A 27,796-nucleotide genomic window follows, 5' to 3' on the forward strand; every position below is an offset into this window, starting at 1 on the left:
TCCCCATGCAGGGCAGGGCGAGGGGACAGGGTCAGATTCGTGTTCTAGGAAGAGCGCTTAGGCTGCAGTGTAGAGAACAGGCTGGAGAGTGACAAGAGGGGTGGCAAGGAGACAAGCGAAAGGCAGGGAGAGGTGACACTGGTCTGGGCCCAGGTGGTGGCAGTTGGAATGAGGGGGCCAGGGTGATATGAGAGGCAGTGACGGAAGGAAGAGGGTGGGGCTAGGGATGGTGTGAGGCCTCTGCCAAGGAGGAACACTATTCATCAGGGGCACACGTTGGGCATGGTGTGTCTTTGAGACATTCATGTGAGATGTCTGGTAGACTGGTGGATTTGTGGGTATGGAGCTTGAGGCAGGGAGGGACTGTGCTCCATAGCCTCTAGAAGGAATTCCTCCTTCAAGAAGTATTTACTGGGCCAGGCGTGGTGGCTCACACCTATAATCCTAGCACTTTGGGAGGCCAAGGTGGGAGGATGGCTTGAGGCCAGGAGTTCAAGGCCAGCCTGGGCAACATGGTGAGACCCCATCTCTTAAAAAAAATTTATTGAGCACCTGCTCTGTGCCAGGCGCTGCTCTTGGTATTAGGGGTCAGCCGTGGGTGAAGTAGTCCAAGGACATTCTGATGAGAGGACTTGGGCAAAAAACACCACAAATAAGTGTATTACATGGTTAGAAATAGTGAGTTCTATGGAAAAGTAGAAATGACTTATGAAGAAGGGTGTGGGCGTGGGGTGCAACTTTAAATGAAATAGTGGGCGAGGGCCTCATTGAGAAGGTGACGTTGGAGTAGAGACCTGGAGGAGGGGAAGGAGGGAGCCATGTGAGGATGTGAAAGAAGAGGGTTCCAGGCCAAGGGAATAGCCAGCGTGAAGGCTGCAGGACAGGAGCAAGACTGTGGTGTGTGCAGAACAGCAAGGAGGCGGTGTGGCTCAAGCCCAGAGAGTGAGTGGTGGGGAGAGGAAGGGCTGTGGGCTGGGTGGTTTAAAAAAAAAAAAAAAGGTATTTATCGAGCAGCTGCTATGTGCCAGGCCCGGCTCTTGGTATTAGGCTATTAGGGATCAGTCTGTACTCTAGTGTCTCAATGAGTCCCCCACCCACCATTTCATTTAAAGTTGTACCCCACACCCACACTAGACTCCCAGTCTTCATAACTCACTTCTGCTTTAACGTAGAACTCATTACTTCTAACCATGTAATGCACTTATTTGCGGTATTTGTTGCCCTACTGATCTCCTCATCCTGTACCCGGTCTGCTTCACTCACGGCTGACCCCCAATACTAAGAGCAGAGCCTGGCTCAGAGCACATGCTCAACAAGCACCTTTTTTTTTTTTTTTTTTTTTAAAGAGATGGTGTCTCACTATATTGGCCAGGCTGGTCTTGAACTCTTGCAGTCTGGGCAGTAACAAGGGGGTGAGGTGGGCAGATTGTGTGGGGCCCTGGAGGCTGTGAGGACTTCGGCCTCAATGACTCTGAACTGAGAAGTCATTCGAGGGTTTGGGGCAGAGGAGGAGCACATCTGACCTGCATCATTCTGGCTGCTGTGTACGGAACAGACTCAGGGGCAGGCTTGGGGATTGCAGCAGGCAGGAATTGGTGTTGGCTCAGGGCAGGGTGGTGACAGTGGCATGGGGTAAGGGGATCTGACGTGTTTGGAAGGTAGGGCCTTGATGGATTGGGTGTGAAAGAGAGGAAGCCAGAGTTTTGACCTGAGCAACTGGCACACTGGAGATGCTGTTCACCAACACGGGAAAGCCGTGGTGGTTGAGCAAGGAGATTAAGCATGAGATGCCTGTCAGACACCCCAGTGAGGGGTCAGGAAGGTGGCAGAGACAGGAATCTGGAGTTCTAGGAAGAGGTCTAGGTTGGGATTTTAATTGGGGAGGGCCCAGGCTTCGAGTCCCCAAGCCCATTACCCCATGGGATCCAGCTGCCCCATGTCCTTGCACACCCTCCAGTCCTCTGCCCAGCTGCCTCATGTCCTTGCACACCCTCCAGTCCTCTGCCCAGCTGCCCCATGTTGAGGAAGAGTGAGTGTCTGTGCCATGCCTGGGTACCTAGAAGGGCTCCAACCCAAGGCCCCACCCCTCCCTCAGGCCTGCTGCGATTGGAGGAACTGGTGCGTGGCTTCCTCATCTCCAAGGAGACACTGTCAGTGAGGATGCTGGACGACAGCCGGGACCCCACGCCGCTGCTCAAGGAGATCCGTGATGACAAGGTGTCCACTATCATCATCGATGCCAACGCCTCCATCTCCCACCTCATCCTCCGTAAGGTGAGCCCCCCACCTCTAATTTCCCAAAGGACTGGGGCCAGAAACTTGGGGTGACTGAGCAAGTCACCCAATGCCATGGGCCTCAGGAGTCAAAAGGGGGCTTCAAGACCTTCTTCTTCCGTGAAGATGATAATTATAAAGTTTGTCTCTCAGCCCGCCTGCTTCCTGGTTGTGTGGTCCTGGGCAGTCACCCCATCTGCCTGTGTATAGTCACTGTTCAGTGGGTTGTGAGGATAATGAGTGAGTGGCAAGTAAAGTATGTAGGGCAGTGCCTGGCCCAGAGTCAGATCTGGCTACATCGTAGCACTGAAGGATTTTTAAACATTTTTTATTGAGCTCTGTGTTAAGGTGTTTTTGCATGTATTTTTTTTCTTTTTCTTTTTTTTTTTTTTTTTTTTGAGACGGAGTCTTGCTTTGTCGCCCAGGCTGGAGTGCAGTGGCGAAATCTCAGCTGACTGCAACCTCCGTCTCCTGGGTTCAAGCGATTCTCCTGCATCAGCCTCCCAAGTAGCTGGGACTATAGGCACCTGCCACCACACCTGGCTAATTTTTGTATTTTAGTAGAGATAGGGTTTCACCATATTGGCCAGGATGGTCTTGAACTCCTAGTAACCTAGTGATCTGCCTGCTTTGGTCTCCCAAAGTGCTGGAATTACAGGCGTGAGCCACCACACCCGGCCAGTAACCAAATTTGTATTATTTATTTTTCTCTACTTTTTTTTTTTTTTTTTAAATTAAAACCGTATGTCAGCCAGGTGCAGTGGCTCATGCCTATAATCCCAGCATTTTGGGAGGCCGAGGCGGGCAGATCACGAGGTCAGGAGATCAAGATCATCCTGGGTAACACGGTGAAACCCCATCTCTACTAAAAATACAAAAAAATTAGCCGGGCATGGTGGCAGGTGCCTGTAGTTCTACCTACTCAGGAGGCTGAGGCAGGAGAATCGCTTGAACCTGAGAGGTGGAGGTTGCAGTGAGCTGAGATTGCACCACTGGACTCCAGCCTGGGTGACAGAGCAAGAGTTGGTCTCAAAAAAAAAACAAAAACAAAAACAAAAAACCCATATATCACTGCTGGCTGTAGCCCACAGGAAGTGTGAACAGAATCCACTGGGTTCTTGAGACAGGATGACTTAAGGAAGAGGTTTCAGGTTTGGGCACCAGGCAGGCCTGGGCTGGGATCCTGTCCCCTCCTGTGCCAGCCATGTGAACAGTTGTCTCTTCCCTTTCCAAGCCTGCCCTTCCCTGACACCCACGTGATGAGAGCCCAACTCCTGCCACCCAGGAAATGCAAGCTGGTGCCCTTTAATTTTATAATTCTCGTGGGGGGACAGACTTGGGTGCTTCTGGCAGGAAGAATTTTTCCAGCTTTGTTTTCCTTGAGGACTATGAGAAAAGGGGCTCAAGAATGAATCTTGACATTCAAACTGGCTGCTATTATTGCAAAGCACTCTTAAAGATTGCAGGGAATCGATTTTCTGACCTTATGCCTGGGCTGAGCCCTACACATTAGCAGCCCAACCTTGGCTTTTGGAGAGTGTAGGGCTTAAAATTAAGGCTGTCCTCTCCGCTGGGCCTGGTGGCTCACACCTGTAATCCCAGCACGATGGGAGGCCAAGGCAGGAGGATTGCTTGAGGCCAGGAGCTTGGGACCATAGCAAGACCCCATCTCCACACACACACACACACACACACACACAAAAAAATTTTTTTCAATTAGCTGGGCATTGTAGTGCATGCCTATGATTCCAGGTACTCAGGAGCTGAGGTGGGAGGATCACTTAAGCCTGAGAGGTCAAGGTTTCAGTGAGCTATGATCCACTGTACTCCAGCCTAAGTAACAGAGCAAGATCCTATCTTTATAAAAATAATAATTCCCCTTCCTGCCCTATTTCTGAGACTTCTTCTTACCTGTCTCCAGAAGGAAATCTTGTAAGTGCCTTCATGAGAGATGGGGGCGTTTGGGGACCCTATTCTCTCCTCTAGCAAAATCTCCATCCTACCTGGGACAGCAGTCAGCATGCCAGGACACCAGGGACTAAGGCCTCCCTCTGCCCCCACTTGTCTCCTCCTCCCTGTCTGTCTATCTCTGAGCATTTCTTACTTTACTGTGTTTCCCATGGGATGTCTTCTCACCAGGTCTGTCTCTAAATCTCTCTTCCTCTCTTGAGTCCTCCCCATCTCTGCCTGTGGGTCTCTGTCTCTCACTCTGCCTCTTTGCCTCCCTGTGTTTTCCAGGCCTCAGAACTGGGAATGACTTCAGCATTTTACAAGTACATCCTCACCACCATGGTGCGTAGGCCTTCTGGCCCCTCTCTGCCCCCACTTCCCTCCCACCACAGCTGTCCCACTTAGGTCTCGGCCCCAGGCCTCACCACCTCTTCTGGTCCCAGGACTTCCCCATCCTGCATCTGGACGGTATTGTGGAGGACTCCTCCAACATCCTGGGCTTCTCCATGTTCAACACATCCCACCCCTTCTACCCTGAGTTTGTCCGCAGCCTCAACATGTCCTGGAGGGAGAACTGTGAAGCCAGCACCTACCCAGGCCCTGCGGTGAGCACACAGATACCCAGTCACACCCAGAGACACTCTGTGCACAGATACTTCTGGGACCCCCTTTCAGACCTCGCTCAGATCATGCTCAGAACCCTCTTGCCTCCCTGAGGCCTCGTGGTGTGGCCTTGTGATGCACTGGGGCCATGTCCTCCTCTCCCTCTACCTCCCACACCACTCTGGCCACACCAGCTCCTCGAGGTGCCGCTGATGCCCCAAGCACAGGTGCACCTCAGGGCCTCTCCACACCCTCTTCCCCCTGCTTCCCGTGAACTTTCTGAGAGAAGCGGTGGGTCGCTCCCCATCACTAGGACGTTGCTCCAGTGTCCCCTCAGGTATAAGATTTTTCCTTCCTCCTCCTGTTTAAAAAATGGTAAACTTGGCCTGGCGTGGTGCCTCACGCCTGTAATCCCAGCACTTTGGGAGGCCAAGGCAGGCAGATCACCTGAGGTCAGGAGGTCAAGACCAGCCTGGCCAACCTGGTGAAACCCCACCTCTACAAAAGTATAAAAATTAGCCGGGTGTGATGGCAGGTGCCTGTAATCCAGCTACTTGGGAGGCTGAGGCGGAAGAATCACTTGAACCCAGGAGGCGGAAGTTGCAGTGTGCTGAGATCGTGCCATTGCACTCCAGCCTGGGTGAGAGAGTGAGACTCTGTCTCAAAAAAAAAAAAAAAAAAAAAAAAAAAAAGGATAAACTGGCCAGGCATGGTGACTTACACTTGTAATCCCAGCACTTTGGGAGGCTGAGGCAGGAGGCTCACTTCAGGTCAGGAGTTCAAGATCAGCCTGGCCAACATGGTGAAATCCTGTCTCTACTGAAAACACAAATGTTAGCTGGGTGTGGTAGCACGTGCCTGTAATCCCAGCTACTTGGGTGGCTGAGACACAACAGTTGCTTGAACCTGGGAGGTAGAAGAGGTTGCAGTGAGCCAAGATTGTGCCACTGCACTCCAGCCTGGGCGACAGAGCAAGACTCTGTCTCAAAAGAAAAAATAAAAAAGGTAAAGTATCTACTTTTTTACCCCTCCCTGCCTTGTCTTTTTCCATAGCACTTATATTTGCTTATTTCATCACGATGTGGCTTACCGTATATTAGACTTACATAGAGATATGGATTTGAGGACTGTAAGTTCCATGAGGGCAGGGGGTTCTGTTTATTTTGTTCCGCATTGTATCCCCAGTACTTAAAACAGCGTAACTCATAACAGGTGTCTGATAATAGATGTTGAATAAATACCAGCATACAGAAGATGCATATTTATATGTATTTGTTCACTGACATCTACTCAGATACCAAGACACCAAGACACTTCTATGCACAGAGTGCACATGGACACCAAGCTGTCTAGTCAGTTGGGTCCACACAGGGACATCACACGCCCCAACACAGAGGCACATTTGTGTGTACTCCTGTGCACATCTACACAACACAGATACTCAGACCTTCACACTAACACAGCTAGGGCACACCCTAACAAGCACACACAGACACCGTGGTTGTGTCACAGCTTGGTGGCCAGAGTGTATGGGACGCTCACTGTGTGCCAGGTGCTGTTCTGAGTGCTTTACAGGCGTTATGTCACCAGATCCCCACAACAGCACATGAAGGTAGAGATTACTATTATCCTCATTTTACAGAAAAGGAAACTAAGGTTCAGGGAGGAATGAGGACTTAGCCCTGTCACAGAATGAGAAAATAGCAGAGCCGGGCCTCTAGCTCTGAGCCACCTGCCTCCCAGGCCTGGGACCAACCATTAAACGCTCCTACCTTTCTGACACCACACCCACCCTTCGTATAGATGAATGGGCATGGTCATCCAGCCCCACTCATGTAAACATGTCCCAGACACACTCAGATGGGGACTGTGGCCATCTTCCCTGGCCTGCATCACCCAGATTGCCGGACATACCTGCCCATGCAGGTGACACAGCTGGCTATCCAGGCACCCTCTGAGAGACACATGGCCACACACAGTCTGGGAAACCTACTCCCACCAAGACACAGGAAGCACACACACCTTCCCCGCTGTCAATTCCACTTCCCAAAAAAGACACTGGAGCCACTTCCTCACTCCTGACCCACCCAGTTTCCCATTCCTGGGGAGAGGGAAGTTATTTGAGGGCTTGAGGGTGGCAGCTCAGGGGCCTTTGGGGCTCCCCTGGCTAAGCAGCCTCTTATCCATCCCACCCCCGCCTCTGTCCCACCACAGCTGTCAGCTGCACTGATGTTTGATGCCGTGCACGTGGTGGTGAGCGCTGTCCGAGAGCTGAACCGCAGCCAGGAGATCGGTGTGAAGCCGCTGGCCTGTACGTCGGCCAACATTTGGCCCCATGGGACCAGCCTCATGAACTACCTGCGCATGGTGAGCCTGAGCAGGGGTGGGTGGAGGAGGCAGGGCATGGCCACCTCAGGTGGGAGCACTCACTGTGTCCACCCTGTGGCCCTCTGCCCTCCCTGCTCCTCCCACTGTACCCACTGCCTCCCCTGTCCACTCCCGGCTGCTGCTGCCTGTCTGGGTTGCTCGCACTCTCTCTTTCCGAGTCTTGCCTTCTTCATGCCTTTTGTCCCATCTCCCCTTGCTTCCTTGCATGTTATCTTGCTGTTTTGACTGTGATCTTCCTCTTTCTTCTCTCTCTTGTCCCCTCCACCCTGGTGTGTCTGTGCCTTTCTCTGTGGATGTCTCATCACGCTGGGCCTTCCCTGCCCATCTCTGGGCCCCTGCATCCTCCCTCTGCCCTCCCTCCCCACCCTGCCAGGTAGAGTATGATGGGCTGACCGGGCGGGTCGAGTTCAACAGCAAAGGACAGAGAACCAACTACACCCTGCGCATCCTAGAAAAGTCCCGGCAGGGCCACCGTGAGGTGAGCAGACCCAGGGCGACGCCAGAGCCCTGCTGGGGTGAGGGTGGGGGCAGGCCCAGAGGCTGCCATGACCTTGGGCAGGGCCTGAGCTGACAGCACCCTCTCTGCCCCCTAGATTGGGGTGTGGTACTCTAACCGCACCCTGGCCATGAATGCCACCACCCTGGACATCAACCTGTCGCAGACACTGGCCAACAAGACGCTGGTGGTCACAACCATCCTGGTGAGTGGCCCTAGACGGGGGCCTGGGAGTGGTAAGTGAAGGGGCCTGAACGCTGGGCCTTCCCTGACGCTGCCCTGAGCCCAGTCCTAGCTCCCACCGTGAGGTGGAGGGATACATTGGCTGGCACAGCGCACAGGCCAGTGGGGGCCGGGATTCCTGCACCCAGCAACTCCAGGTTGTGAATAAGGCACTACCATCCAAAATGCTGCCAGAGCAGGGAGGGAGCAGACTGCCCTCAGGGCCAACTTTAACCCAGCTCTTTGCACAGTGTCTGGCCCTGGTCAATCCTGGTGAATCATGATTGCCAGAACAGTTGTTTTGCCACCTTTGACGACAACATGTATCAACAATGCCAACTCAGTGTCCATCTTGAAGTTGTGGAAACTGAGGCTTAGAGAGGGAGGCAACTTGCCCAGGGTCACACAGCAAGTATCCAGCACAGGCCAGGACTGAAAGCTATGTCTCTAATCCTTCAGAGCCCGAGTCTTGACCACTGTGTTCTGAAGCTCCAGACCTCTCAGTACCCAAGCACCAGCGAGGGGCATTGTCCTGTAGCCCTGAGAGTGCCACTCCTGCATTTCGCCAAATCAGAGGCAGAGGGGCCTTTGTACGTCAAGTATTTATTGAGCACCTGTTCTGCACCAGGCACTGTGCTAGGCCCTTTCCAAGCGTCATTCTTTAGACCTCATGGCTACCGTTGTGAGCTTCGTCTTATTTCCCCGTTTTGAGGATAAGGAAGCAGGTCACACAGTAAGTTCCCGGCAGAGCTGAGTGTCCAGCTCAGAGCTAGTGCCCTCTCTGCTGCACCATGCTGCCTCCTGCCAGGCACAATGGGCTTCCTCCCTGGCCTTAGGAGGTCAGGGAGGGGGTGATGCACAGGCCTGGCGAGCAGGAGGCTTCCCCAAGCAGCTGGCCTGGAGGCTGGACACGCCAGGCAGCCACGCTCTTCAGAGCGGCCAAGTCTGCAGCCTGTCAGCATTTGTTGTTACTGAGGGAGCTGCTCAGTAACTCTGAGCTGTGTCAGCTATTAGCTGTGGATGCTGACATTCAGAGAGGGTTACAAGAGGGTTTTGCAGGATGTTAGAGGGCCCCCTAAAGCAGTGAGTCGCAGAGCAGTTCCCTCGGTCCCTAGGGAACTCCTGATCTAAAATGGACCTCGAGTCCCTCTGGAGCAAGGCCAGTGATCCTGTTGTGGAGGGATAGATGGCCTGCAGATGGGAAACCAGACACCTCCTAACAGCCTCCCCAGGGGACCGTGGAGGCTTGGCTAGGAGCAGTCAGACCCTCTGTGCTGCGGTATGCGGTCAATCCCTGAAGCCTATGGAGGCAGAAAAGTTCGGGGCCTTGGTGGGGAACAGGGTGCAGAGGTCAGGGAGGGGAGGTCAGGAGAGCTGAGTCATGACCCTGGGAGCTTCGAGTGTCTTCTTCACTCTCCTCCCCGCTTCTTCTCAAGGCCTGGGAGCTTGTATTTTTCTTCCCTTCGTGATGTTCGCCCATCTCTTGATGGGTTGATTCACTTATTCATTTGGTCCATAAATATTTACCAAAGCTGTATGGTGCTGGCCCTTACATTCTAGAAGCACAGAAATGAGTCAGGTGCTCTCGGGTGGCACTGGGAGGTGGTCCCAGTCTGATGGAGGAGACAGACCTGGACACAGTCATTCCCACAATGAGGGCCTCCCAAAGAAAGGAGGGACTGAGTCAGCTTTAAGAGGCTCGAAGAAGACTTCCTGGCAGAGGTGACCTTAGATGGGTTGCATAGGAGTTGGGTGTGCGGAAAATATCCCAGGCAGCAGGAGCGGCAGGAGGGGCAGGAGCCAGGGTTTTAGGAGGTGTTTGTCAGTTTGAACAGAGAGGCAACAGCCTCTGTGTACACAGTCAGACAAGCCCTGTTCATTCGCTGGTATTGCCTGACATGGGTTTCTTGGCAAGACCTGTGTCAGGTACTTGGAGATTCAGATGTGACTCAAACTGGGTGCCTAGGGCAAGATGTGGGTTAGAACTTGTCTCATTCGCTGCTCTATTCCCAGGGCCTAGAGCCATGACTGACACCTAGCAAGTACAGAGGGTTGTGGTGAGTGATGGGACAGAGGCAGCCTAGGGGCTGTGGGGCAGCAGGTGGGGAAGGGGCTCTGAAGGACCTAGTTGTCCTGTGCTTTACCTTGGAGAGAGAGTGTTGAGCAGGAAGGGGCGGGGCCAGATCTGGAGTCAGGAAAGCTCCTTGTTGGCCCTTGAGGGATGCTGCTAGGGATTAGAGGTGGTCCAGGTGTGGGAGCGAGGGGCTCTGGTGATGGGAGTGCAGGCTAGCGCTGCCCCTGGGGCAGGCTCAGGGATCTCGTGCTGAGATAGGATGGACTGGCACTGAGATGGAGAGAGGCCCCAGCTGGGGTACAGAAGTCCCATGGAGTTGAGACAGTGCAGGGGCCTGCCCTCCTCAGCCCCTGGTCTTGCCCCAGTCTTGGAGAATTTCTCAGGGCCCCCAGGTGGTCCTGAGGATTCCCTTCATTGAACTGAGACACCTCACCCTGCCCTTTGGTGACTAGTGTGGCAGTTAAGAGTAGTCTCTCTGCTGCGGACAGAGGGACCTCAGTCCCATTCCTCTGCTCTTATTAGTTCAAGTCCCTTAACTCTCCAGTCTCCTTTGCTTTATCTGTAAAACGGGTCTGCATCTCACCTTGAGGGGCAGTGAGAGGATCACATGAATTAAGAAGGCCCTTGCAGTGCCTAAGGTACGCGTGAGAGAACCTCCCTCCCTCCCTCCCTCCCTCTCCCGAGCTTGTGGTTCATGGCTTTGAGCGTTGTGCCAAGCCCTGTGCTCATGTGACTCAATCTTCACAGAAGCACTGATTTTCAGATAAAGAAACTCAGGCATGGGAGGGTTAAATGACATGCCCGAGGTTGCCCAGCTAGAAGGCAGCAGAGCCCACATGCTTGTCTTTTGCACCACATTGCTTCTAATATTTTTTATTTTTATTTTTTTGAGATGGAGTCTCACTCTGTCACTGAGGTTGGAGTGCAGTGGCACTATCTCGGCTCACTGCAAGCTCTGCCTCCCAGTTCACGCCATCCTCCTGCCTCAGCCTCCCGAGTAGCTGGGACTCCAGGCGCCTGCCACCATGCCCAGCTAATTTTTTTGTATTTTTAGTAGAGACGGGGTTTCACCGTGTTAGCCAGGATGGTCTCAATCTCCTGACCTTGTGATCTGCCTGCCTCGGCCTCCCAAAATGCTGGGATTACAGGCATGAGCCACTGCGCCCGGCCATGTTGCCTCTATTATTTCTACTTCTTTCTGAGCCCTCAGGGCTGTGTCCTGGGCCTGGCACTGCCATCCACACACTGTGTGACCCTAGCAGGTCTCTTCTCTCTAGCCTCGGTTTCCTCCTTTAAAGTGAGGGGATTAAAGTATTCCTAGCAGTCTGGGCATGGTGGTTCACACCAGTAACCCCAGCACTATGGGAGACCGAGGTGGGAGGATCACTTGGGCCCATGAGTTCGATACCAGCCTGGGCAACATGGCGAAACCCCATCTCTACTAAAAATACAAAAATTAGCTGGGCGTGGTGGTGCGTGTCTTTAGTCCCAGCTACTTGGGAGGCTGAGGCAGGAGGATTGCTTGAACCTGGGAGGTTGAGGCTGCAGTGAGCCCAGATCATACCACTGCCAGGGTGACAGAGTGAGACCCTGTCTAAAAATAATAATAATTAATAAATGCGTAAATAAAATATTCATAGCAGAGTGAGGAGGTTGGACTAGATCATTGTTGTTTAAACTACACTCCAGGAAATCCTGGACAAGGATTTGGATCCCAGGTTCATGAAAGCATCCAAGCAATCAGCTTGTAAGGAATGTTCTGGAACCTACCCTACTTTAATTTTTTGTTTTTACTTTCCAGAGATTTTCGTTGAAATGTAACACACATACAGAAATGTGCACAAATTGTGTTACTTCTCACTGAAGTTTCAAAAACTGAACACACCTGTGTAATCAACCAGCTGTCCCCAACCCAAAGCCACCCCATGCCCTTCCAATCATTAACCCTCCAAGGCTAACCCCCATCTCAGCTTCTGTCACCACAGATCAGCTTTGCCCACCCTTGAACCTCATATAAATGGCATCGTACTATGTGTTCTCTCTTGAGACTGGCTTCTTCTGGCAACATTATGAGATTCATCTGTGGCATTGCAGGTGGTGTAGTCTCGTTGTATGTTGAATGTACTGCAATTTCCTGATTCGTCAACTCTGGATGGATGTTTGTTTCTGGCTTTTTGCTGTTAGGTATAGTACTGCTAGGAAGGTTCTCTTCCATGTCTTTTGGTGAACGTGTATTGGTGTTTCTGTTGGGTGTGTTCTAGTTGCTGAGTTGCAGGGTGTTTGTCTCAGCTTTAGCAGTTATTGTAAAAGTGTTTTCCAAAGTGGTTGAACCACTTTCACTTTCATTCCCAGCAGCAGCAAATGAATGAGAATTCCACTTGCTCCTTGTTTTGTCAGTGGTGAGTGTATAAAGGTACCAACCATATATGGTGGTTTTCATTTGCATTTCCCTGATGATCAGGGAGGTAGAACACCTTTTTGTGTTTATCGGCTATTTGATTTTTCTTTGTTTTTGTTTTTTGAGAGAGGGTCTTGCTCTGTTACCCAGGCTGGAGTGCAGTGGCCCGATCGTAGCTCACTGCAGCTTCAACCTCCAGGCTCAAGCGCTTCTCCCATCTCAGCCTCCTGAGTAGCTGGGACCACAGTCGTATACCACCACACCCAGCTAATTAAAAACAAAATTTTTTTTAATTGACAGGGTTTTACCATGTTGCCAAGCCTGGTCTTGGACTCCTGGGTTCAAGGGATCCACCCACCTTGGCCTCCTAAAGTGCTGGAATTACAGGCATGAGCCACCACACCTGGCCCTTTATTGGCTATTTGGAAACCCTCATTTGTGAGGTTCCTATTCATGTCTTTTTCTATTTAAAAAAAATTGGGATATATGACATTTTTATTGATTTGTGAGTTATTTATACATTCTTGAGTACAAGTCATTTGTCTGATGTATGTATTGCAAATGTCCTCTCCCCCTTTGTGGCTTACCTTTTCATTCTCAGTAGTATATTTTGGATAAAAGGATTTGATATTTAACTTTACTAAAGTTCACTCCATCAGCTTTTTTCCTTTATGGTTAATGCTTTTAGAATTTAAGAATTCCGTGGATACCCATATATCATGAAGATATTCTACTATTTGTGTTCTAAAAACTTAATAATTTTGCCTTTTACATTTGGGTCTGCCATCGATTTTTACATAGGGTAGGGGAGTCAAAATACATTTTGTTCTTGTTTTATTGTTTTTTTGTTTTGTTTTTTGTTTTCTTTTATTTACTTACTTTTTTGAGACAGAGTCTCACTCTGTTGCCCAGGCTGGAGTGTAGTAGCGTGTGATCTCGGTTCACTGCAACCTCCGTCTGCTGGGTTCAAGTGATTCTCCTGTCTCAGCCTCCCGAGTAGCTGGGATTACAGGCACCCACCACCATGCCTGGCTGATTTTTGTATTTTTAATAGAGGTAGGGGTTTCACCATATTGGCCAGGCTGGTCTTGAACTCCTGACCTCAAGTGATCCACCTGCCTTAGCCTCCCAAAGTGCTGGGATTATAGGCATGAGCCAACGCGCCTAGGCCAGAATACATTTTTTTTCCATATGGGTATTTAATTCAGCAGCACCATTTATTATAACAATCATTCTTCCCCCTTCAGGACAGTTTTACCTTTGTCACAAATCAATATCCATTTATATGTGGGTTTCCAAACACTCCATTCTACTGTCTATTTGTCTATCTTTGTTCTAGTACTACAATGTCTTAAATACCATAGCTTTAAATTAAGTGTTAATATTTGACAGGGTAAACCCCAGTTTTGCTTTTCTTCTTTAGGATTACTTTGGTTCTTCTTGACTCTTTGCATTTCTTTTTATTTTTTGTAAGTTATTTTTATTGAGACGGGTCTTCCTATGTTGCCTAGGCTGGTCTTGAACTCCTGGGCTCAAGTGATCCTCCCTCCTTGGCCTCTCAAAGTGCTGGGACTATAGGCATGAACTACCAAGCCCAGCCAACCCTGCATTTTCATACACACTTAAATCTCATACTTCAATTAAAAAAAAAATTGTTACACTGAGCGTGGGGGCTGAGCGTGGTGGCTCACGCCTATAATCCCAGCACTTTGGGAGGCTGGGGTGGGCAGATCAGTTGAGCTCAGGAGTTCGAGACCAGCCCAGGCAACATGATGAAACCCTGTGTCTACAAAAAATACAAAAATTAGCTGGGCTTAGTGGCACGTGCCTGTGGTCCCAGTTACTCTGGAGGCTGAAGTGGGAGAATCACTTGAGCCCAGGAGGCAGAGGTTCTAGTGAGCCGAGATCGCACCACTACATTCCAGCCTGGGTGACAGAGCGAGACCTTGTCTCAAAAATAAATAAATAAAATTGGGGAAGGGACAGAAGTTAATACAAACCTATGTAAAATAGAATTCAAAGAGTACAAAGCAGGTGAGGAGTGAAAAATCATTTTCCTTCCTTCCCTGGGTCTTTCATTTTCTTTTTTCAGAGGCCACCATCCTTCCAGAAATGTCTACACGTATACAAGCACATCCTTGCTATTTCTTTAACAAAGAGTAGCATATTGTACACGTTGTTCCGTAGCTTGTTTTTTTCCTCCTAATATATCTTGTAGACCTTGCTATTTTAGTGGTTGCCTGGGATTCTTTTATGACATCGATAATCTTTTTAACTTGGCCCAAATTAGGTTGTTTCAGTCTTTGTTCTCACTACAAGCAATGCTGCGCTGACTTTCTTGGACCTGCGTTTTTGATGCACAGCCATTTGTAGGGTAAATTCTTAGAACTGGACTTAGCAATATCTCATTGTCTGGCTGCAGTGTTGGGCTTCTGCATACAATTCTTTTTGAAGTCTGAAGACCCTGGATTTGAGGCTCCTTGAGGACCCTTCTGTTCTAATAGTCTGTGGCTCTAAGTTGAGTCCTAGATTATGGTTATCTAATTTTGAGTTCTATTCACAGACCCTAGACTCTTTTTGTCTTTCTAAGCTCAGACCCCAGTCCTGAGACCCTGAACCCAAGTTCCTCAGTCTTGAAATTAGAGATCAGCTTGGCATAGTGAAGGAACAGGGTTCAGAGTGCACAGTGACTGGGTTGTGAAGCCCAGCTCTGCTCCGTCTCCCTTCCCACTGCCCTGCTTCAGCTGGGTGGCCTTGGGCTAGATTCTTTACCTCTCTGAGCCTTGGTTCTATCTTCTGTATGTCAAGGGGACTGTATGGGAGCCAGGCCCTTGTCTCTAGGATTCTCGATTTCTGATTCTCCAGCTTTGATACCCAGCCTGGGTCCCTCACCTCTGTCTGGCTTCTCCCATATCCACTGTCTGATTCTGTCCACTTGAGCTCAGTCTAGCACAGGGTTTAAGAGGGGAGCTTTGGAATCAGACCAGCTTGTCCTTCTCAGACACTTACTACTTCACTTGTCTGGACCTCAGCATCCTCATCTCTAAAAGAGAGGTAATAATACTGCCCTCCCACGCTGACAGAATTGCTGTCACACAGCAAGCCCACAAGAAATGCTGGCTGCTGCCGCTATTATTAGTATTATCTCACATTCTTGTTCCCAGTTCCACAGTTTTGGTTCTGGAAAGGCAGCTTGATAGAGAATCACTGACTGCCCTCCATCCCATCATTGTGTAGCTGTAGGGCTCTGTGGGGTCCTGGAGTCCAGAGCCTATGACCTGGCCACATAGTAGGAGATTCCATCACTGTGTGACAAACCACCCAGAACCCAGAAACTGAAAGAATAGCAGTTGATTATTTTGCATGATTCCATGGGTCAACTCAGTGGTTCTTTGGCTGGTCTCGCTTGGGCACACTGTGGCAGCATTCAGCTGCTGTCCAGACTGGACTGGTAAGTGAAGAATGGCTGTGGATGCTGGCTGTTGGCTGGCATGCCTTGGTTCACTCACCCTCCAGGAGGCTAGCCTGGGCTTCCTTAAATGGGGGCTGCTCTGAAGGCTGAGGCTCTGGAATTCACACAGCATCACTTCTGCCACATCCAATTAGCCAAAACAAGTCATAAGGCCAGCTCAGACCAAGGAGTCTGGACCCAGGGATAAATGGACCCCATCTGCTAACGAAGAAGCAGCACAATATTGTGGCCACATCTACCATGGAGCTCAGTAATTGTGTGTTGAATGAATGAGAGGTGACAGAGGTCACTTGACCACTTTGAGCCTCCGTGTCCACATGTGTAAAAGGAATCTACTCATGCCCATTTCAATGTAAGGTCGCCATGAGGAATTGAAATGATGTAATTGAGAGAATGCACAGCACAGGTTCTCAATACACAATAACCATTGTGGATATTTTATTTTATTTATTTGTTTGAGAGAGTCTCACTCCATCACCCAGGCTGGCCGGCAGTGGCACAATCTTGGCTCACCGCAACCTGAGCCTCTGGGACTCTACCTTAGCCTCCCGAGTAGCTGAGACTACAGGTGCACACCGGCACGCCCAGCTAATTTTTGCATTTTTTATAGAGACGGGGTTTTGCCACGTTGCCTAGGCTGGTCTTGAACTTCTGGGCTCAAGCCATCCACCTGCCTTGGCCTCCCAAAGTGTTAGAATTACAGGCTTGAGGCACTACACCTGGCTCATTGTGGATATTTTAACCAAAGCTCTTTCCTGGGTCTTCCCTAAGTCCTAAGTCCTTTTGTTCATTAGTCCAAAGTGACATTGTGCAACCAGCCATTTAGACAATAACTGTGTCCAGATAAGTTTCCCACTTGTTACCATCTTTACATGCCTTGTCTTCCTAGCACTTAGACCATCCTTTCTGCTTTTGTGTTTCTTTTTTTTTTTTTTTTTTTTGTATTTTTTAGTAGAGACGGGGTTTCACAGTGTTAGCCAGGATGGTCTCGACCTCCTGACCTTGTGATCTGCCCGTCTCGGTCTCCCAAAGTGCTGGGATTACAGGCTTGAGCCACCGCGCCCGGCCTGCTTTTGTGTTTCTTTGGCACAATGGGGTCAGTAAAGTTTGCTCAAACCCCTCAGAAATAAGCATCAACGTGGCAAACTGACTGTAGGTCAGAGAGTGCAAACTAGAAACTGTGTTTGTTTTGGCCTGCAGAACATTTAATAATAATCGGTATTAGAATTTGAATTGGTTGCTGTATTAGTTCGTTTTCATACTGCTGTAAAGATCTGCCCGAGACTAGGTAATTTATAAAGGGAAGAGGTTTAGTTGACTCACAGGTTCAGCATGGCTGGGAAGGCCTCGCGAAATTTACAATCATGGTGGAAGGCGAAGGGGAAGCAAGGCACCTTCTTCACAAGGCAGCAGGAGAGAGATGTGCTGAGTGAAGGGGGAAGAGCCCCTTATAAAACTATAAAACTATCAGATCTTGTGAGAACTCACTATCACGAGAAGAGCATGGGGGAAACCGCCCTCATGGTTCAGTTACCTCCACCTGGTCTCTTCCTTGACACGTAGGGATTATGGGGATTACAATTCAAGGTGAGATTTGGGTGGGGACACAAAGCCTAACCATATCAGTTGCTAACTTTTATTTTATTTTATTTTATTTTATTTTAGAGACAGAATCTTGCTCAGTTGCCCAGGCTAGAGTGCAGTGGTACAGTCATAGCTCACAGCAGCCTCAAACTTGGGCTGAAGCAATCCTCCTACCTCAGCCTCCCAAAGCACTGGGATTTCAGGCATGAGAGTTACTAACATTTATAATCAGGAGATTTTACAAAACAATCTTAGGTTTCCAAATTCTCTTGAAATTGCACCGTCTGGGTCAGGTGCGGTGGCTCACGCCTGTAATCCCAGCACTTTGGGAGGCTGAGGCGAGCGGATCACTTGAGGTCAGGAGTTCAAGACCAGCCTGACCAACATGGTGAAACCCCGTCTCTACTAAAAATATGAAAAAAAAAAAAAAATTAGCTGGGCGTGGTGGCAGGTACCTGTAATCCAAGCTACTTGGAAGAGTGAGGCAGGAGAGTCACTTAAACCCAGGAGGTGGAGGTTGCAGTGAACTGAGATTGCGCCACTGCACTCCTGCCTGGGTGACAGAGTGAGATTCTGTCTCAAAAAAAAAAAAAAAAAAAAAAAATTGCACCATCTGTCATCTTCAGCCTCCCTCCCTCATGGGGCACTGGGCTGGAGCTAAACCCTGGTGAAGGATACTCTCTTGGACCCATTGGTGGCTCATGAAGTTGGTTTGGTGAGTCATTACCGGACATGTGGAAAGATGAAGTATAGCAGAACAGAAAATATCAGTGTATTGCCCGTAGTTACTAGGGCAAGGACTGTTCTGTGGAATTAAGTCTAGTTATGTGTGTTCATGTGTGGGTGACTTGGGTTGCAGGGTAAAATGTATCTTTTACTGTGAGTTGTAATACGAAATCTGAAAGCCCCTGATCCACTTTGGCACAAGCTCTACCTAGTCTGACTCACTCTAAAGTTACCTCCTCCCTCGTATGCATTTGAGCTTGGGACCAATGAGTGTCAGGTTGGCTGCTGGAGATTAAAATGGCTCCCTGCAATCTGCTAGGGACTGGCAGTGCCCATGTGTTTTTCCCTGGCTTTCAGGTCTATTCCCCACTCTGAGCATTTGTAAGTGAGAAATGTGTACTATGAATAAATCATCCCTGCTCAGCAAGCAGATTCCTGCTCTACCTGCCTGGTCCGGGCTCTAGGATCCCCAACCCAGCTCCTAGACACCCAGTCTCTGACCCCTGCTCTCTTCTGCCCACCCAGGAGAACCCATACGTCATGCGGCGGCCCAACTTCCAGGCCTTGTCAGGGAATGAACGCTTCGAGGGCTTCTGCGTGGACATGCTGCGGGAGCTGGCCGAGCTGCTGCGCTTCCGCTACCGCCTGCGGTTGGTGGAGGATGGGCTGTACGGGGCACCCGAGCCCAACGGCTCCTGGACAGGCATGGTTGGCGAGCTCATCAACCGGGTACGGCTGGGCTGGGGCTGGGGAAGAGGCATGGACCTGGCGAGTGAGGGAGGGCAGGCAGCTGGGCAGCCAGTCGAACCTTAGAAGCAGTCGAACCTTAGAACCTTAGAAGTCGAACCTTAGAATTTGGCCGGTGGCAGAAGTGGAAGGAGCCATGAAGGGCTCCTCAGACCACCTCACTGATGTTGTGCTGTATGCCTGTGCCTGGCGGGTGCCATGGGATGGGACAGAGGAGGAGAGGTGGTACATGCATCGAGAGGTGGTACATGCATCACCACCTGTGTCCTGCTTTGCCAAATGCCCCTGTCGTGCCACCTTGGATTAGTCGGTGTGCAAAGATTTGTTAAGTGAATGAAAGAGACATGGAGTGGCGAGCAGGAAAAGGTCTGAGGTGGTCAAAGGCTTCCTGCAGGAGGCAGGGCTGAGAGCAGGAAGTGCACCTCACCTGTGTGCTATGCCCAGCACCTGCCGGGGAGGGCCTGGCATGTTATGGACCTGGAGGGTTGCGTGTAGAACTCACACATTCACCCGTTCAGTGGGTGTTTATTGAGCACCTACTATGTTCCTTGCTCCTTGCTGGACATGGGATCCCACTATTAGTACAGTGGATCTGGACCCCGCCCCCAGGAGCTTAGAGTCTCTTTGGGGTGCAAGACAGCAAATGACCACAGCACAGAGCCATCTGGGCTTTGATGGGGGAGCTCAGAGGAGGGTCCCAGAGAAGGTTCCTGACCCAGTCAGGCATCCTGGGGGGCTTCCCAGAAGAGATGATACCCAAAGTGATTCCCAAAGGGCATGAAGGAGTCAGCAAGGTGAAGGGGGTGTGGAAGGGGAGCGTATTTGGAGCAGAGGAAATAGCATCTACAAAGGTGGGGTGATACGAGGGAGTGGGGTGCACTGGAGAAACCAGCAAGGCCTGAGCATGGACAGGATTTGGTTGCAGCTGAGGAGGGATGGAAGGCAGGGCCATGGGAGGTGGCAGGCAAGGGTGCAGTGGAAAGGATCTTTGGGCATCAGACAATCCTGGATTTGAATCCTTAAGTGTCATTTCTCTTCTCTGAACCTCAGTTTTCCCCTCCCTAAGATGGGGATAATAATACCTTGCAGGTCTATAGTGAGGGTTACGGGACATGGGGACAAGTACCTCACACATTGCTTGGCAGATACTAGGGGACTGAAATGTAGTTCCTCTTTTTATTCCAAGTGGGAGAAACTATGGGCGCAACTGCCCAGAGGCAGGACTGTGCCCTGGGAGATAAGTAGGCCCCTGGTTAGGACACACCCAGAGCTGGTGTGCAGAGCAAGTGACTGTGGCCAGAGATGGCCAGGGCGGCCTTGACGTTAGACTTTACTGAGCTCATCAGAGATTCTCACCCTCCTCTCTCTCATGCCAGAATTTACAGCATCCAACCCCCTGAACATCACCAGGAAAGACACGAGAGGGCCACTTTGCTTGACAAGGACGTTTATCCCTTAGGGCACTGACTTTCAAAAGTTATTTTGATAGCAGAACTTTTTTTCCAATTACAAGCTCCCTCAGAACCCTGGGCAAGAGCAGAGCTGCTCTGGTGGAGGCAGAGATAGGGGGGCCTCCCACCCCACCCCACAGGTAGGCCCCGAGGCGCTGCCCCATAAAGCTGCCAGCTGGCTTGAAAACTTCTGCCCCAGGGTGAGTTTTAAGGTCAGGGTGAATTTTATTGTTATTATTATTTTATTTATTTATTTATTTTGGAGACAGAGTCTCCTCTGTTGCCCAGGCTGGATTGCAGTGGCACGATCTCTGCTCATAGCAACCTCTGCCTCTCTGCAACCTCCACCTCCCAGGTTCAAGCGATTCTCCTGCCTTGGCCTCTTCTGAGTAGCTGGGATTACAGGTGCGCCACCATGCCTGGCTCATTTTTGTATTTTTTGGAGCAACAGGATTTCGTCATGTTGGCCAGGTTGGTCTTGAACTCCTGGCCCCAAGTGATCTGCCCACCTCACCTCCAATGTGCTAGGATTACAAGTGTGAGCCACTGTACCCAGCTCAGGGTGAATTTTAAAGCCTGAAGCCCAAAGAGGCCGCTGGTGAGACAGGAGATGAGTAGCCCCAGAGCTGACAGCTCTATGCCCACCTGAGGGTGTAGGCTTTCTCGTGACCTGTTTCCACAGCCTGATCTTTAGTCACGTAGGCTCAGAAATATTCTTTCATCTGGTATCCCAGAAATAAGCAGGCTCCAAGGGAGTAGCCCTGCACCTGAAGTCACTCTGAACTGGATGCCCTTTTTTCACCAACACAGAAGTCTGGAACAGTCCTATTTACAGCTGTCTGACCTTTGTGTCTCAGGGCCTACTCAGTAGTGTGGGGTGAGAGGATTTGGGGCCTGGGGCCAGCAAAGTGTGGCAGCCAGGAGTGTTTCTGGTTGGCTGTTTGAATCTTAGCTCTGCTGTGCACTGGTTGTGTGGCTTTGGGCAAGTGCTTAACATTTCTTTAGGTTGTAGTTTGTTCTACTGTAAAATTGGGGAATTAAAGTCCTTTAGCATATAGGGTTGTTCTGAAGAACAACATGCAATGAAGAACTTAGAACAGGGCTTGGTGCATAGTGGGTGCTGTATGCGTGTGTCCTTTTTTTTTTTTCCTTTGAGACTGGATCTCTCTCTGTCACCCAGGCTGGAGCATAGTAGTGCAATCACAGCTCACTGAGGCCTCAACCTGCTGGGCTCAAGTGATCCTCCCACCCCAGCCTCCCGAGTTGCTGGGACTATAGGCATATGCCACCATGCCCAGCTAATTTTTGTGGTTTTTGTAGAGATGGGGTCTGGCCCTGTTGCCTAGGCTGGTCTTGAACTCCTGGGCTTAAGCAATCCTCCCACCTCAGCCTTCCAAAGTGCTGGGATTATACTATTTTTATTATTGTTATTATTCATACTGGCATAGCCAGCACATACATAGATTTGTGTGTTCATCCATTTTCCATTCAGCCAGTATTTGTTGGGTGTCTACTGTATACCAAGCCCTGTGCTATACCCCGGGGATACCATGGTGAACAAGCCCGATGTGCTCTTATTGAGTGGGCTAAAGGGTGTGGGCCTCAGCAGAAAGCCCATGGGATGCCCTTGAAGAGTTTTTGGGTTTTGTTGTTGTTGTTGTTTGTTTGTTTGTTTTGTTTGTTTTTCTGAGACGGACTCTTGCTCTGCTGCCCAGGCAGGCTGGGGTGCCGTGGGGTAATCTTGGCTCACTGCAACCTCTGCCTCCTGCGTTCAAATGATTCTCCTGCCTCAGCCTCCTGAGTAGCTGGGACTACAGGCGCATGCCACCACACCTGGCTAATTTTTGTATTTTTAGTAGAGATGGGTTTCACCATGTTGGCCAGGCTGGTCTCAAACTCCTGAACTCAGGTGATCCACCTGCCTCAGCCTCCCAGAGTGCTGGGATTACAGGTGTGAGCCACCGTGCCCGGCCACCCTTGAAGGGTTTTGATCTGGCTCAAGTGAATTGGCCCTGGGGTTGGGGGAAGCAGTGGTAACAGGAAGACCAGTGAGGAGATGAGGAATGAGCTGGTGGGCCTCAGGCGGGAGGAAGTCAGAGCTAGAGACTAGGGGAAGGGCTAAAGAGCACCAGGGCTTGGTAACTGCCTAGGGTGGGAGATGCAGGAGAGGACAGAAGGGAGAGTGTTCCTCCTGTGTCTGGCTTGGGCATCTGGGTGATGGCAGTGACATTTATGGGGAGAACACTGGAGGAGGAGCTGGAGCATGAAGGATAGGCGGGGCTTGGCCTTGCCCTGCTGTGGGATAGCTGAGTGTGCCGAGCTGCACAGGAATAGTCACCACCATCATCACAACAGCAGCAGCTGTCATTTGTTGATTTCACACCATGTGCGAGGAACTTTTCAAGTGTTACTTAACATAATTCTCATAACAGTCCTTCATGGCCTGAGGATCACTGCCCAGTGTGAGACCTGGAGTCCCTAACACACAGGGCTGCAGCCAGGTGTGTCTGACTTAAGGCCCGTGCCCTTTCCAGCCCTCCAGCCAGGAACTTGGGAAGCCTGGAGTACATTGATGGAGTGGCATGCTGTGCCAGGGCCTTGTCCGAGCTTTCTGACTGTCTCCATCCTTGACTCCTCATGGCCACCCAATGAGGAAGGGACTGGTATTAGCCCCGTTTTCTCAAATGTATGATGAGACACCAGGGTTTCATGTCCAGGCCACATGGCTAGAGACTGGGAGAGCCAAGGTGGGCACCCCATCAGGGTGGCCCAGAGCTGGTGAGTGACTTCCAGATGGAAGACAGCCTGGGGCACCAGCATCCCGCCAGTCATCCCCGGGGCCAGGCACAGGGCTCCTTGGCCAGTCTTGAATTATGACCCATTTATTCCACCCAGTGGCCATGGCTGGCATTGGCCTTCTCCCTGCCATCACTGCCATGGTGTGAATTCAGGTCCCACCCCTCTCATCAGCCTCCTTACTGGCCTCCTGGTTTCCAGTCTCTCCACTCTCCAGCTTGTCCTCCAGCAGAACCTTTCTACAGTGCGAGTCTGATCTGTCACTTGTATGCTTTCACGGAAGCCCCTGAGGCCGTCAGGATAAAGCTTAGCCTTCAAGGACAGAGAAGATCTTAGGTCGGGGTCCCAGGAAGCTGACTCTGAGATGGAGACATACAGGCAGGAGGTGTGATGGCGAGCCCCTGGAAACCTGCCCCATGCGGGAGGGAAGGAAGCAGGCTTGGGCAGAGGAATTGAGCTGTGCTGCAGTCACAACTGGGCCTTAGCCGCCCCACAGGCAGCTCTGGAGCTGGACTGGCCGTCAAGGACCTCCCCCTGTGGTAAGGGTGCCAGGCCTTTAAGCACTCACTGATACGTCACTGGATGTGGGCTGCTTTTGGGGAGTCAGGACTTTGGGTGAAGGGACACTCTTCTACTGACAGAGCTGAGAGCCGTCAGCCACCTACACCCTGAGTAGCTGAGGCAATGAGTGCCCCACTCCTGAAACAGAGTCTGGGTAGCCACCATGGTGTCCACTGTAGCAATGCACTGGTTAGGAGCCAGAAGGAGCCAGCTTCAGGTCCCCAGTGCTCCCACATGATCCCTGGAAAGCCACTTATCTCTGAACCTCAGTCACTCCTCTTGGAAAGGGGCTAATGTTACCTCCCTCACTGAGGGTTTTTTTTGTTTTTGTTTTTTTTGAGGCAGAGTCTCACTCTGTCACCCAGACTGGCGTGCAGTGGCGTGATCTCGGCTCACTGCAACCTCTGCCTCCAGGGTTCAAGCGATTTTCCTGCCTCAGCCTCCTAAGTAGCTGGGATTATAGGCACGCACCACAATGCTGGGCTATTTTTGTATTTTTAGTACAGATGGGGTTTTACCATGTTGGCCAGACTGGTCTTGAACTCCTGACCTCAAGTGATCTGTCCGCCTTGGCCTCCCAAAGTGCTAGGATTACAGGCATGAGCCACTGTACCCAGACAGTGAGTTTTGATGAGTTTAAATGAGAGCACATTTGCACGGAGCCTGGCACATGCCTGGCTCACTTGTGGTCACTACTGCTAGATATCTTTCTTGAGGCGGTCTGTATGTGAGTGTGGTTAGAAGCATGGGCTTTGGAGTTGGCTAACCCTGGGTTCGAATCTGGACTTACTCCTTACTGGCTTTGTGACCTGCAGGCAGGTGGCTGCCCCCTCTGAGCCTCAGTGTCCCCTCAAATGGGGAGTGGTGACCCCTAACTTGGAGGGGTATCACAGGGGACAGATGAGATCAACACAGGTCATAGATGCTGTCATGACCAAGACGATACCCACCCACCTCACCTGTGGCCTCCACACCCTGGGGATGGGAGCCTTGTCTACTTTGCTGTGTCCTCAGCTCAGGGCCTGGCACATGGCAGGTTTCCAATAAGTTAGTGTTGAATGGACAATTGACTGATTCTGTCAAGGAGTCATTAGAAATGCTGTCCCCAGTTCTCTTCATCTGATAGAAGATGTACACACACGCCGGGCGTGGTGGCTCACGCCTGTAATCCCAGTACTTTGAGAGACTGAGGCATGTGGATCACTTGAGGTCAGGAGTTCGAGGCCAGCCTGGCCAACATGGTGACACCCCATCTCTACTAAAAATACAAAAATTAGCTGGGCGTGGTGGCACATGCCTGTAATTCCAGCTACTCAGGAGGCTGAGGCAGGAGAATCGCTTGAATCTGGGAGGCAGAGGTTGCAAAGAGCCGAGATCACACCACTGCACTCCAACCTGGGCGAGAGAGTGAGACTCAGTCTCAAAAAAAAAGGAATTAAAAAGAGAAGATGCACACACACCACACACACACACACCCGCACACACACACACACACCCAGCAGTTTTTCTTCAGCTGAGCACATAGTGGTGGATTTCAACTTTCCTGCTTACATTCCTTATCCAACCCTGTCTCCTGGGGGGTTGCATCGTCTTCTAGATTGCATTTTCAAATGACATGTAGTATTTGTCTTCCAATTCTAAAATGTTTACTCATTGTGAAAAACACACGTCCAGGCATGGTGGCTCACACCTGTAGTTCTAGTGCTTTGGGAAACTGAGGCGGGAGGGTCACTTGAGGCCAGGAGTTTGAGACCAGCCTGGGCAACATGGTGAAACCCTGTCTCTACAAAAAATTAGCCAGGCATAGTGGCACACACCTGTATTCCCAGCTACTTGGGAGGAGGCTTGAGATGAGAGGATTGCTTGAGCCCAGGAGTTCAAGGCTGCAGTGAGCTATGATTGTGCCACTGCATTCCAACCTGGGTAACAGAGCGAGACCTCATTTCTGAAACAAAACCAAACAAACAAACAAACAAACAAACAAAAAACATAGGTTGGTACAGAGAAGGAAGATATTGCAGAATACTTGTTTTTATGCTTATTTGTTATTTGGAAATTTTACATATGTTGTGTTTCAGGTTATAAAACACTATTTATACTAAGTATAATCCCATTTTGCACAAAAAATAGTGGGTATATATGCATCAAAAAATTATAAACAGGTCAGATGCAGTGGCTCATGCCTGTAATCCCAGCACTTTAGGAGGCCGAAGTGGGAGGAGCTTGAGCCCAGGAGTTCAAGACCAACCTTGGCAACATGGTGAAACCCTGTCTCTACAAAAATTGAAAAAAATTAGCCAAGTGTGGTGGCATGTGCCTGTAGTCCCAGCTACTCAGGAGGCTGCGGTGGGAGGGTTACTTGAGCCTGGGAGGTTGAGGCTGCAGTGAGCCATGATTGCACCACTGCACTCCAGCCTGGGCGACAGAGTGAGACCCTGTTTTGAAAAAATAGGCTGGGCATGGTGGCTCACGCCTGTAATCCCAGCACTTTAGGAGGCCACGGCGGGCAGATCACCCAAGATCAGCCTGGCCAACATGGTGAAACCCCATCTCTACTACAAGTACAAAAAAATTAGCCAGGCATAGTGGTGTGCACCTGTAATCCCAGCTACTCGGGAGGCTGAGGCAGAAGAATCGCTTGAACCTGGGAGGTGGAGGTTACAGTGAGCCAGGCTTGTGCTGCATTCCAACCTGGGCAACAAGAGCGAGACTCTGTCTCAAAAATAAAAATAACTAACTAACTAAAGTCCATCTCACTAAAAAAATTTTACATTATACTGTGTTTCCGATTATAAAACATATTTGTACTAAATATAATCCCATTTTGCACAACAATAGCAAGTATTTATGCATTAAAAAGCATTTTTGCATACCATCAAATTTTCATAAGCAATTATTTGAGAAGGAACTCCTTTATTTTCTGTTTATATATGTAATACCAAATGATAAAACATCAAATGGTACGAATAGCAGAAACACTGGATATACATGATGGTCTCACACCTCAGAGACCATATTCCTCCAATTCATTTTCTACAAATTTATTAATAGAGGTACATTTTTAAATTTCTTAATTTTTTTGAGACAGAGTCTTGTTCTGTTGCCCAGGCTGGAGTGCAGTGGCACGATCTTGGCTCACTGCAAACTCCACGTCCCAGGTTCAAGCAATTCTTCTGCCTCAGCCTCCTGAGTAGCTGGGATTACAGGCGCCCACCATCATGCCCGGCCAATTTTTTTGTATTGTTTAGTAGAGACAGGGGTTTCACCATGTTGGCCAGGCTGGTCTTGACTCCTGACCTCAGGTGATCTGCTCACCTGGGCCTCCCAAAGTGTTGGGATTACAGGCGTGAGCCACCATGCCTGGCCTAAATTTCTTAAATTTTTATTTTTGTAAAAATGATATCCTGCTATACTTACTGCTGTGTAGTTTGCTTTTTTTTACTTATGACTTGGCCATCTTCCCATGTTAGTACACACAGATCTGCCTCGTCTTTAAAAACAGCTACCTTTAGGCCAGGTGCAGTGACTCACGCCTATAATCCAAGCACTTTGAGAGGCCGAGGAAGGTGGATCACCTGAGGTTGGGAGTTCGAGACTAGCCTGACCAACATGGAGAAACCCCGTCTCTACTGAAAATACAAAAAAAAAATTAGCTGGATGTGGTGGCGCATGCCTGTAATCCCAGCTACTCGGGAAGCTGAGGCAGGAGAGTTGCTTGAACCTGGGAGGCAGAGGTTGCGGTGAGCCAAGATCGCGCCATTGCACTCCAGCCTGGGCAAAAAGAGCGAAACTTCGTCTCAAACAAAAACAAAAACAAAAACAAACCAGCTACTGAAAAACAAAATCACTTACTGAATAACTATTGAGAGAGCCTTCTGCGCCCACTCCATTTCGGCCACTAGGGGGCAGCAGTGTAATGAGCAGATGTGCTCCTTGTCCCCCCTCTTCCCGCCCCCCACCCGCACTGCTGATGTTCTAGTGGGGGAAATTGACAGCGGATATATTAATATCGTGTTAGGTGAAGCGAGGTAAGGAGATAAAAGTGTCTGGTGCG

The 27,796-nt window shown here is 50.2% G+C and overlaps 1 protein-coding gene across 7 annotated transcripts in view; it reads left to right on the forward strand.

The window, feature by feature from the left end:
• The window catches only part of GRIK5 (glutamate ionotropic receptor kainate type subunit 5), an 81,622-nt gene that overhangs the window by 13,902 nt on the left and 39,924 nt on the right, over window positions 1-27,796 (forward strand). For all 7 annotated transcript variants that reach the window (XM_031660275.1, XM_031660272.1, XM_031660270.1 and 4 more), the window contains 7 exons: window positions 2,096-2,274; window positions 4,513-4,566; window positions 4,668-4,829; window positions 7,042-7,194; window positions 7,589-7,693; window positions 7,809-7,916; window positions 18,713-18,916. In XM_031660275.1, coding sequence (XP_031516135.1) covers window positions 2,096-2,274; window positions 4,513-4,566; window positions 4,668-4,829; window positions 7,042-7,194; window positions 7,589-7,693; window positions 7,809-7,916; window positions 18,713-18,916 — 965 coding nt within the window. The remainder of the gene's footprint in view (window positions 1-2,095; window positions 2,275-4,512; window positions 4,567-4,667; window positions 4,830-7,041; window positions 7,195-7,588; window positions 7,694-7,808; window positions 7,917-18,712; window positions 18,917-27,796) is intronic.

This window comes from Papio anubis, chromosome 20 (genome assembly GCF_008728515.1).
Source record: "Papio anubis isolate 15944 chromosome 20, Panubis1.0, whole genome shotgun sequence".
NCBI classification, from domain to species: Eukaryota; Metazoa; Chordata; class Mammalia; order Primates; family Cercopithecidae; genus Papio; species Papio anubis.